The 12,850-nt window shown below is 31.7% G+C and overlaps 2 protein-coding genes across 2 annotated transcripts; both read right to left on the minus strand.

The window, feature by feature from the left end:
• Nucleotides 1-888: 888 nt before the first annotated feature.
• LOC125212151 (putative phytosulfokines 6) lies at nucleotides 889-1,630 on the minus strand. Its single transcript, XM_048112233.1, has 3 exons — nucleotides 1,423-1,630; nucleotides 1,276-1,328; nucleotides 889-1,196 (listed from the first exon to the last, which is right to left on the minus strand). Exons 1-3 carry the CDS (start codon nucleotides 1,517-1,519, stop codon nucleotides 1,086-1,088), a joined length of 261 nt encoding a protein of 86 aa, XP_047968190.1. The 5' UTR covers nucleotides 1,520-1,630; the 3' UTR covers nucleotides 889-1,085.
• An 8,781-nt stretch (nucleotides 1,631-10,411) lies between these two features.
• Nucleotides 10,412-12,131, minus strand: LOC125215577 (arogenate dehydratase 1-like). The gene has a single exon (XM_048117031.1). It carries the CDS (start codon nucleotides 12,006-12,008, stop codon nucleotides 10,749-10,751), a length of 1,260 nt encoding a protein of 419 aa, XP_047972988.1. The 5' UTR covers nucleotides 12,009-12,131; the 3' UTR covers nucleotides 10,412-10,748.
• Between the last annotated feature and the right edge of the window lie 719 nt (nucleotides 12,132-12,850).

Raw genomic sequence — 12,850 nt, forward strand, 5'->3', positions numbered from 1 at the left:
AAAAATGTACTCCTACTATTTTTCTGATAAGCTTAAAAGGTTAGGAAATTATATGGAGTAGTAAGTAGTATAATTGTTAACAAAATTCATTCTGTATATTACTAACAATTTTAATATGTGCAATTCTTCCTAAACAAAACAGTATTCCATAGTTGAAAAGTGAAATGAAATGTGGAGCACACATAAATCTCGAAACTTTAGGAGTATTTGATAAAGAATTTGCATCATCTTTTTCCATATTCAGCTTTGGTTCAGAATGTTAGGCAATCTGTTGCCCATTCAAATCAGTGCATGTTTTGTCATTTTGGAAAAAGAATTCTGCCCGATTTTCTCTCATCGTTTGACTATAACGTTCCAATTTTAGGACGATTTCAAAAAAGTTTTCGATTTTTCAGTTTGGCTTAAAAATTTCCGTCAATTGCCCAAAATACCCCCCGGAGCTTCAAGAAGACGCGAAAACACTCTCAAGGCAACTTGGTTCAGCCTTTCTTTGACGGGATATTTTTAAGCAAAAATTGAAACGTGTAAGCAGTCTTTTGTAATTACCCTGAAATTAGAATATTTTGTATAAAACTTTAGAACGATGGGATAAAATCGAATATTTCATTTGGTTCATAAGTTATTGTAGGCTGCGCCCTACAAACTTTCCAGATGGTAAAACATTAAATAGTTTATCCGAAGGATTGATGTATATAAGCTCTAGAAAATAGATGCATTTCAAGTAAGTTTTCTACACACTAATTTAAGCATATTCTTTTATATAGTGGCAATACTAATTTACATTTTAAGAGCAACAATTAAGATTGTGAGCATATAGAAAATTAACCTACTACAATCTTCTTCAACTTCCCCATACAATAGTACTAATAAAATAAGTGAAAATTAAAGTTCCTGAAATCGACACACATATATACTAGTAGTAAGAAGTAAATAACTTACATGTCTGAAAATTTGCCAGCTGAGAGCCCAGTTTTCACTTCTGATCAATAAAGACAGAGAAAATAAAAAACATTATCTCAAGATTAAACTCTCTATAAAAACCAGCATAAATAACTGTTTTATTTTAATTAATTTGTTGAATATTTTCAATTCTTCTGATTCTGGGTGTAGATGTAATCAAGATGAGCATCTGCAAGAATCCTTCTGTTTAAGCACTCTTCATCTTCATTTCCACACTCCTCCATCCCCATCAGATTCTATCACAAAAATAAATAAAATCAGATATTACATTTAATTAAAAAAATCAAATATTGGTTTGGGGAGAGGAAAAATTACATGGAAAGATTCAGTCTCTCCATTTCCTGTAACAGATTTATTGATCTTGATTTCTGCAGAAAAGATACAAATATTTTCAACCAAAGAAAAAGAAATTAAAAAAAAAATGTGTATATATATACACATAAAATTATATTGGTTTAATACCTTGGTTTGATGAGAGCTTCCTTGAAGAAGTGTGAGATATGGTGACGAGGAAAACAAGAATGAGGAGAAGTGCAAGTGAATGGATCTTCTTCTTCATTGTTGAGAGAGAGAGAGAGAGAGGGGAGAAAGAGGGGTTATTGTTGGGAGAGGTGAATGGAGCATATGCTTAGCATAAATACATAGGGAAAGGAAGTGGAGAGTGTAATAATACTATGTTCTTTTACTTGCTTGGAGATGTGAAAAACATGTCATATGTGTAGATACATATCTTCAAATCTCATTTTTTATCCCGAATTAATTTGATAGTGATCTCGTATCTTTTGATATATGATTCGATATTTTTTTCTTTTACATTAAAGTCGTTTAAAGGATAAATAATTCATTTCAATATGATCTTTCACAAATTCACATGTAAAATGTGTAGATAGACATGTTGAAATCTCATTTCTTATCCCGAATTAATTTGATAGTGATCTCATATCTTTTGATATATGGTTCGATATTTTTCTCTTTTACACTAAAGTCGTTTAAATGATAAATAATTCATTTTAACACGATCTTTCACAAATTCACGTGTAAAAGTCCGACGTGCATTCTGATTGCATTCTTATTTCTTTTTGAAGGTGGAAACTTCATTTTAATATGAAAACATTTTTTATTTAATTATATATATTGGTCTTAATTAAATTCAAATAAATTAGTTTAATATATATATAGTTATATATACTAATTCAAATAATTCATAAATAGTAGTAGTAAATGAAAGAGAAACTCAACATGATTCCACCGAATAAAATTAAGTATTGGCGTAACGCATCAATATAATATTGCAATAGTAACATTTATTTTTTTTATGTGTCGTTGTGTTGATGTGGTATAACTTCGTTTTATATATGTGGCAATATTAGTTCGTAAAAATCAATTGAAAAAAAGTTTGAACCGAACAGGAAATAAATAAAATTCAAGAAATTAGTGTAATAAAATTTAAAGAAAAAATATTATAAATATAACAAATTTTGGTTGAAAAAAATTGTTTGGGAAGCTTCCTCGCTGCGCCCAAAACCACCATACTTCACAATAATTACTCGATTAAATTAACAAAATAAGATAATGAGAATATTTTCTCGATTTACTGAATGAACAAAATAAGAAAATATAATAAGTTACAAAAAAAAAAATCTAAAAATAGATTATAGAAAGCCGTGCAATACAAATTGAATGTATAATATTGTCACCGTTGAATTGGAATAAAATATTGGTAATACTTTGCACTCTACCACGAAGATATAGTATGACGATGCCTACTAATGAATTCATGAAACGGAATTTTTTTGGAATCGTAATCAATAGATTGATAGTGGTTGTGGCATTACAAAAAATAACATTCAAACATTGTGATATTATTTGGAATTCTCCTTGTAATTATAATATGCAAGTGACTGAAAAAAAAAGATAAAAAAATGTCAAAAAAAATCATGAAATTCAATAATATTTTGCAATCATCGTGTGGACTTTGAATTATGTTGAATTGTTAGTACTTATTTGATGTGGCTTTGACATAGGGTGAATTTATAATCCATTTAAGTCTTCATATTCAGCATATTTATAAATTTACAATACATTTAACGCTTACTCAATCACATTATCAAACACATTAAATGTATGCGACTCAATAATACTATATTAACCTTTAAGATTCTTACAATCAAGTTTTAAAGTTGTGGAACTTAATTAATTTTGGGAAAATTTACATTTTTTTACAATTTGACAAAAATAAAGTAAAATTGATGGAATTACAGGTGGTGATATAATAGTCGTTTAAATAAAGGGATTGGAATAAAAACTTTAGCTTTGTGGTCCAGAAAAAAGGTTATAAACATAGTCCAAAAATCAATGTTGACAGCTTCAACAATTAGTCAACCTTTCCTCGACATTTTTGACAACTGTTTCCCATCACTCTCATTATTATTAATATTCTTTTCATTTCTCTTTTTTTTATCTAATTAATTACAAATATTAACACACACTTAATAGTAGTAACTCTTAATTACCAATAAAAATCGATTCATTTATTAGTGATTATTTAAATATTTAATACACTTATAATTTTTTTTATCACTATTATACTACTACCTATTATTAAAGTCAAATCACCTTTTATTAAACATTAAATAAGACTATTAATTTATTATTACTGTATTATTGAAATTCATGAAAGTATATTTTTAAGTGAGCATTATCATGGCTTCATAGTTTTATTACAGAATAAATCTTTAATCATTGCTAGGCGATGGGACTTTGTGCATGTAAATCTTAATTTATGAATGCAAATCATATTGTATGAATGCATGTCATAATTGTCCTAAAAATTTTCAATTTCTTGATTTTCTAAGTGTAGACATATATATATATTTAAGATAAGCAAAACATTGCCCTACACATGTGTCTGTTCCCCCTTATTCCAACACTAAGAATATTGCTTTACAATTATATTGTGTATGATTCATTTGAAGATTATTTTGATTGTGTGACAATAATTTTTATCCGCGAACCAAGTAACTGAATCTCTTTACTGATTTATAACAAAGTATACCAAAGTGTAAAATAAATATTCCAATAATTTACTCTATATCGATCTGAAGTTAAGAATTGGTTTTTAATAAAATAGTGGAGTAGTATATAGTTACGATGGACGAGTCCCTTCATCAAAACATTCGATTTAATGATTTGAGCAATATAAATAAAATTCAATGGTAATACTTGATATTGAGATCGGACAAGTCTTTTCCATAAAATATGTTTTATATAATAAAGTAAATATATTAAAGTTTCTTTCATCTTAAAATCAACACGTATAAAATTAGACGATTTCTTATATATTTAGCACTTTTATTATTGACTTGCAAATGTTTGCCTGCCCATTTTAGGCAGCTTCTAACATTCAAGAATTTGTGATAAATTAATAAACATCTAATGCAAATTAAAGCAAGATTAAAATATATAGCTCGTCGCCTTGGAACTTGAGTTGTATAACTATTAGTGGTACGATTAATTTGATTATATTTATTATTCAATTATTCCATAATGCTCAACTTTAATACGTAACCCCTGATTTAAACACATTATTAAAAAATAGATATGAGTTTTAACATAAATTAAGTTAACAAAAGACAAGGAAAAAAACAAGCACTATGCAATGACCTTTAGATTTTGTATAAAAAATTTGTGTATCAAATTTCCACTAGTGCGCATGAAATATTAAAAATACATTGATAAGACTATGGTCATATTAGATTTTTTAAGACAAGATATCTATTGAAGTGCACCTGATACATGAAGGAGAATCGGCTAAATTTTAATAACATTTCGTTCTAAAAGAAATTGGTAGCACGGGGAATGTGTCACTAGATATCTTAGTTAATCTCTTTTCATTTTACATTTTCATTTTCGATGTATGACAACTCACACGTGAATAATCACACATCACACCACCTCGTAGACATGTTACTTCATTTTGTGAAATTAAACATGAATGATACCAACTTTTGTTTTGAATGGATCTCTTTGCGGATTGAATTATGCCCAAATATGTAATCCAATTTTTAACATACCAATGACAAGAAAAATTGGAATATAAGTTAGGATAAACAAGAAAAGTACAGTTTTTGGACTATTTATACAAAATGGAATTTACTGGGCCCAGTAATTTCTAAGCTAAGCCCAACACTGAATTTGGGCCTTTAGGCCTTTTATAAAACTAAGAAAATGCATTAGGCCCAATAGTCTCGAAATTGAGCTTATCGTCCCTTCCCAACCCGTTGGTTATGCTTTGGACTTTATTATTAACAAACAAATTTAATTTTCATTTATCAATACAATATTTGCCTTTTATCAAAAAAATCAATACAATATTTGTATCACTTTTATATGTGACAATATAATATAAAATATGTGTAACCGGGGTGCGTTAAATTGCTAACTCTGCTAACTCATCAATGTTGTGTATTAAAAATGTCAACACGGTGAAATTAAAATGTCAACACATAATATCAACATATTATATTGAAGTTCAACAAAATTATGTGTTGACATTTTAATGTCATCGTGTTGACATTTTTAATACACTGCGTTGATGAGTTAGCAAGTTAACAACTTAAAAAGTTAGCAATTAATCACACCCCATGTATCACCTATATTGCTAACTATTTAAGTTGCTAACTATGCTAACTCATCAATACATTGTATTAAAAATGTCAATACAATGACATCAAAATGTCAATACATAATATCAACACATTATATTGAAGTTCAACAAAATTATGTGTTGACATTTTAATATCATTGTGTTGACATTTTTAATACACTGCATTGATGAGTTATCAAGTTAGCAACTTTAGAAAATTAACAATTGATCACATCCCCTCTTGGTATTAGTATTTGAACCGGTTACCTACTATTTTTTTTATACTTATTTTGACCCTTATTCGGGAAATCAACTAGAATTAGTATTTACAGAGTAAAAGAATTGCCATAACACACGTCCACACACCAAACATGATAGATATAGATGACTTGGTCTACTAGTAATAGTATTAAAATAAATGATACACTACTTACATAATTGCATTAATATTTAAATAAATTCTAGAGTATTTATTAAAATTGACAAGCTTATATATTACGAAAACGGTGCAAATCTTTCAAATTAATTTCTATAAAATTCTATACCCACCTTCAAGTTATGTTTCTAAATTGCTTAACTATTGATTATTTGATTTGATCTAATATTACAATATACCAACCTTTCAATAAATGCTAGTGCTAGCAGTATGTTTTTCTTGAGTCGTATGATCGCTCACCCATTTTTAATTTTTTCTAACATTCTAACCAATCAATGTTATTTCTTCCACTCATTCGTCAATTATTTATAACATGTATATAAGTCAAATCATTTATTTCACGTGTTCTCTATTTTATACTCCTATCATACATGAAGCCATATGCGCGTGTTCTTCTAATCTAAGTTTTGTAAACCATTACCACATATATAAATAATTTGATAATATGTCCTAGTCATGACAAATTATTCAAACCATAGTGTGCAATTATTCTTGTACAGATGGGTCCTTGATTAATCAAAATACTAGTCATTAATAGAAATGAAAGGATTGAAAACATAGAAATAGTATTAAATAGATTTGGCCAAATATGAAATGATCATTGATATGTATGAGAAGAGGGAAGCAGCATTCATTATTAATAGAAATGAAAAAATTGAAAACAGATTTGGCCAGATATGAAATGATCATTGAATATGTATGAGAAGAGTGAAGCAACATTTATTTCAACCACCATCAAACAAAGACTAATCCTTTCTTCAACTACTACAAATAAACCTCACCAAACTCCCTTTGCCTAAATTATTCATATAATTATTTCCTATTTTTATAAATAAATTTGCAATTTTTCACATTGAAGAAATAAGCAATGAAATAACTAAGGTATAAAGATATTCTATTAATTTGCTTTGAATGTGTGCTTCCGTAAATTTTATATTTATTGCAAAAATCATTATGGTTACGGAGATGCATATGGTTCTCTACTTTAAATGAATTAAGTATTATTAAGGTTAGTAATCTAGTAAAAAATAATTATATTTATGAGTCAATTTTGAATTAATAGTAAAAGATTATGTAGCATTTTATTGGATGAAATATTGACATGCATGAAATGCTATATTGGTGATATCGTGCGAATATGATATTCATGAAACAGAGAAAACACAATAAAAACAATAGTATACAGTAAATACAAATCCATGAATAAAATGCAAAACAAAATATATTGGCTGGAGGCTGAATTATCAATAATGCCAGATCTATTGTGGTGGGCCCCTTCACTCAAACACTAATTTAGCATCTAATCACTATCTTAATTGTTGTTTAATCAAATAATTTTAATTGTTGTTTAACCATCATTGTATGGATCTATATAATTAATTAATATATTCAATTAGATTTTGTGTACTTGAGGATCTGTATTGATTTTTTTTATAATCGAATACTATTTGTCATTTGATATATATTAGTGAATCTCGTGTATAATTTAATAATCTAATTTCGAAATAATCATTGATGTTTGGACGCATAGTCATTTATATTATGAAATTAAAAATTATACACGACTGCACAATATTTGATTTTACACATTGAGAAGTGTTAAACGACATAAAGCTATAAGAAACTGTTATAGATATCAATGTCATAATGGACTAAGAAAATTTAATAATTCAAGAATCTATGGTTTTTATAAAAGTTTTTTTCAAACCTTATATCATGACAAACACATTAAATTACTAAGCTGTCATCATTAATTAAAAATAAATAAAGATTTTATAAGCAATCAAAATTTGTACTAGTACACTGTACACATATTTATAATAGTAATAATATATAAATATGATAAATTTGTACTAATGCACAATAAAACATGCAATTGCACGCTAATTAAATCAATAAAAATATATACTACTACAAATCAACCTTCTAAAATAATACTATTACTCTATACATGTATCATGTATGTATATAGATTATGCAATTTCATATGTATGATACATATTCACACTGGGTTGGAAACATGATAACAATTATTTTTTTAAAATGGAAAATTCACATGAAATTATATAAAATATCATAACTTGCCAACTTTACATTTCTTCATGAATTCTTACAAGGTCGTTTGTTTTCCGTGTTGATTTTAAGTTTTAACTAAATGACATGTGTAATATTACCTCTTGAAATTAACTTATCATATATTATTTCACTAATCTATATCTATACTAATATAAAAGCCGAGTTTTGGGCATAATTTTAAATATTTATAAGTTTTGGATACCATTGTAATTACTTAAAATTTAAATAATCATTTCAGACACAAATTTAACATCTTATACGGCAGTTTCAATTCTAATGACTAATGCCAAAGTAGTATGGCGTCGAATGCAATTAAAAAAATAAATTCCCGTAACTTTGTTATGCCAATTAAACACCAAGGTTTTTAAATCAATTAAAAAACATCAATTCTCATCATTCTGTGCATTTTAATGCAAATACTCATCTTAAATAACCAAGCACCCGTTAGAAAATTGGCGTGAGTGCATATTTATTATAAAATTTAATGCACACTACTACTCTTTACAAACGTTTGCCAAAAGGATGTGAAGGGTTTTCGAAAACCTAATGGTTATTTCTTTGGCCTATAAATATAACATTTGGTTATTTAGGATGAGTATCACACATTCCTATTTGTCTTATACAACTCAAATTTGATATTTTTTTTATTATCATGGGAAGAAAGGTTGCTACCATGCAAAAATTTCACACCTTTTTCATGATCTACAACTTTCCACAGCTACTTCGATTATCAAAATTTGTTGTGTTCGTGTTTATGATTTTACCGCTCCTAGAAACGACCAATGTCGTGAGTTTAGAATTTGTTTTTCACGACCAAATGGTATGTTGTTTTGTGTTGCTTGTGTTTGCTAATTATATGAAATCACTAACTATGGATTTTTTTTTTGTTCCAAGGGTTAAGAGTTCAAGCAACTTTATCATGAATTTTTCATGTGAGGTTTGGTGAACTAATTAATGAAGGAAGGATTTTTTTCGTTTATGCAATTTATAGTATATAGGAGTATTATATACAATTTTGATATAAATTGGAGGAAATTAACATAATTGTCATACAATAAAATCATGTCATAAGTGAGGGAGATCAATAATAAGGTTCCTATGATAAATAAATGGAGAAAGTGAAAATTTTTTAAAGAAGATTAAGCGATGCTAAAAAGGTGTATAATATAATAATCGGGTTTAAAGGTTTAAGTTTAAGGTTAGGGTTCGCATTTTTTGTATTTGATATCAAAAAGATTTTGTAACACCATACTAACAAGTCCGAAATAATTGAATATTTGTATCAGAAATTCCTCGAATTGGTTTACCATTCTCATAAATGATATAATTGATACCTCGAAGTTCCACATTATTCCTTTCCTACAATAGATCCGTAGAGAAAAGCAAAAAGTATTCCTAAAGTTATACCATACGTTATTTCATAGGTGACGACAGGGCAAACCAAAACAAAATATTTTTTTCTTACTAGATGTGATCCGTTGAACATACATCCAATTTTTCCATTTTATGGATTCCTTGGGATTTTGTTTTCCTATTACCAATGGTATCGAAAAGATTACATGAATGTCATTCATAATATAAAAAGATTTTTCTAATATGCTTACTATATTATTAAATTTAAATATCTATGTAACCTAAATGAAATATTAATACTATGACTCTTCATTTTTTTCATGATTAACTACCCATTAATGACATTCATTGCCACTTACCCACTAATTTATAAACTTTGGGATTTATATAGTCGTTAATGTTGGGTTATAATGGAGGTACCGAGGTATTCTTTCATACTTCAATATGAAGAGATTTTTCTTTTAATACTGCTACTCTTAATGGTGGATCATCAATCATGGTGTTTATGTTGTTTTCCTTGCAGGTCCTTATGGTGGAAGTGACGTATGTTTTGAAGTGTCGAGTTTAATTATGTGATTTTTTTTTCCTTTTCTTCATGTACATTGATCTTCTAATGTATATTTATACATTATTTTTATTGACATGTGTTAGGAATTGATCTTTTGTGGAGTAGTATAGATCGAAAAGTGATTTAAATGATGGAGCATGTGATTTGTGAGCAATTTTTAGTTTATAAACTTATTTAATTATATAAGTTTTTATTGGTACAATAAATTGCAAGTGTATAAATTTGTGATTTTAGAACTTGAAATAATAATATTGTTTCTCATTCGGTATATGTGAATTCACAGTTTTGAATTAATCAAATAGAAAATCAATTGGACCGTGCATCGCACGGGGTGTGATACTAGTATCTTATCTAACGACTCAATTTCACTATATACTGTAGTATATTAAAATCGATAGAAAAAATAAAAAATAGATATTACAAGAACACCCTTCAACTACCCCTCAAAAAAAGAGGTTGGTAGGGAGTAATTGACATTACACAAATTGATTTAATAACACTAATTAAACGGGCCGAAATTACATATTTACCCACCCATATGAGCCTAAACACCTTCTTTCTCAGGGTATGTTGGTAATTTAATGAAACGGGCCGAAATTACATATTTACCCACCCATGTGAGCCTAAACGCCTTCTTTCTCAGGGTATGTTGGTAATTTTGGTAAAACTAACAGTAAAAACAAGCAAATAAAAACGGGGACGGGAAAGTCCTATTCCACGGCGGCGGAGGACGACGGCGACCACGGCGTCATGTCCATGGGGTAGCTTCCGAGCACTCTGAGGAAGGAGGTGAACTCCTGCACCTCGGCGAGTGCGTTCTGCGCCCTCACATCAGCCATGGACGCCTCGAAATCGACGTAGAAGATGTACTCGAAGTGCTTGGCCACGCCGCCGTTGGCGTCGTCGGCGAGGCGGATCGGGCGGTGGCGGTGCGGCCGCGACTCGATCTTGGTGAGGCTGATGCCGCGGAAGGCGAAGGCGGAGAGCACCTTGAACAGCACGCTCGTCCCCTCGTCGTGCGCGAACACGATGCTGGTTTTGAACGGCCGATCGATCCGCGGAATGATCGGCTCTCTCGCCAGCATCACGAATCTCGTGACGTTGCTGTGGTCGTCCTGGATCCCGTCCGCGAGGATCTGCATCCCGTAGAGCTCCGCCGCCCTGGATGAAGCGATCGCCGCCGTGTCGAGGAGTTTGTTCGCCGCGATGTACTCCGCCGCGCCGGCGGTGTCGTCGACGGCCTCGCGGATCACATTTAGCCCCAATTTGGTGAGCGAGTGCTCGCATTGGGCGAGCGCCTGCGGGTGGCTGATCACGCGCGTGAGGTACTCCTTCCTCACGCCGGGGAGCGTGAGCAGGCAGTGGTGCACGGGGAGCTGCACCTCGCCGACGATGTGGAGGCGGTGGCGGAGGAGGAGGTCGTAATTGCGGTGGATCGAGCCGCCGAGGGAGTTTTCCACCGGCAGGACGGCGCGATCGGCGATCCAGAGCTCCACGGTTTGGAAAGCCACCTCGAATTGGTCGCAGGGGATGGCTTCGCAGCCAGGGTACGCCTTCCCGGCGGCGGCTTCGCTGTACGCGCCGGGGACGCCTTGGTACGCGACGCGGAGCTCCTGGCCGTGCATCGGCGACGGCGACAGATCAGCGATGCTGAGCGCCTTCCGAATCGGCGTCGATTGCATCTCGACGGGGACGAGCTCGATCGTGGCGGCGTCGTCGGCGGTGTTTTGCTGCTGTGATTCAACTTTGCCGGCGAGTATTGAACACGCGCTCTGCCACTCGTATCGGGTCACGCTGGTGTGGCCCGACCCGAAGCTTTTGCCGGTGGTCTGATTCGTGGTGAAATTGACTTTGCACTGGATGGGCCGGTGACCCGGCCCAGCGAGGGCGCGGGTCCGGATCCGGGTCGTGCCCGTCTTCCGGATTAAGGAATTGAGGTCTACGCCGGCGGGGGAATTAAGGGACTGCATTTTGAAAATGAGAATACTTTTGGGGGGAATTGGAATTATAGCAAATTAGAAGGGAAGAAAATGAGAAATGATTTTTGTGTTTATTTTGAAGCTTGAGTTCTCTGTTAATCAAGCTGAGAAAAATGGAGATGGGGAAGGGGTTTATATATTGTTTTGGTTTTATCAAATTCCACATTTGCCCCCGCTCAATTTCTTTATATTTCTTTAACATCTTCGTATTTTTAATTAATTTTATTATTTTTTCCATACTTGTAAAGTATTGACTTTGGGTTTTTGGTTTTAATACGACAAGCGTAGCTACAAAATTGCAATTTGTACGATTAAAAATATAATATGCCACATTAGTATTTCAAATATTATCATAAACATCTGCAATTAACTACAAAAATTCAATCAGTATTTACTAGTTATATAGTTCCACTATTTAATTTTTTATTTCAGCATATTGTATTACTCTCTAAAATTTGAAAGGAAGAATCTACATTTCAGTTACGTATTTATGTCATACCTATCCAATCTTATCTATCAACTTCTCAATTTCAAGGTCGAGACAAAAAGGAAACACAAAAGAGGAAAAAATGGAAAAGAGAAAATGGATAAAAGAAGGAAGGAAAAGGCAATAGAAAGGGAGATTGAAATCAAATGAAAAATAAATTTTAAAAAATAAATGTGTCGTGACTTCGCCATATATGCATATTTGGCGTGGTTAAACTGCAACTGAGGTCCGACGATCTCCATTGCGATGAACCTACGTCGTGTCTCCTCAGTTTCGGCGGCATTTAGCGGTTCCATTAGGGATGGTCCAATTTCACACTTTTCCCGCCCAATTTCTCTATTTTTCG

The sequence above is a fragment of the Salvia hispanica genome, chromosome 3 (genome assembly GCF_023119035.1).
Source record: "Salvia hispanica cultivar TCC Black 2014 chromosome 3, UniMelb_Shisp_WGS_1.0, whole genome shotgun sequence".
NCBI classification, from domain to species: domain Eukaryota; kingdom Viridiplantae; phylum Streptophyta; class Magnoliopsida; order Lamiales; family Lamiaceae; genus Salvia; species Salvia hispanica.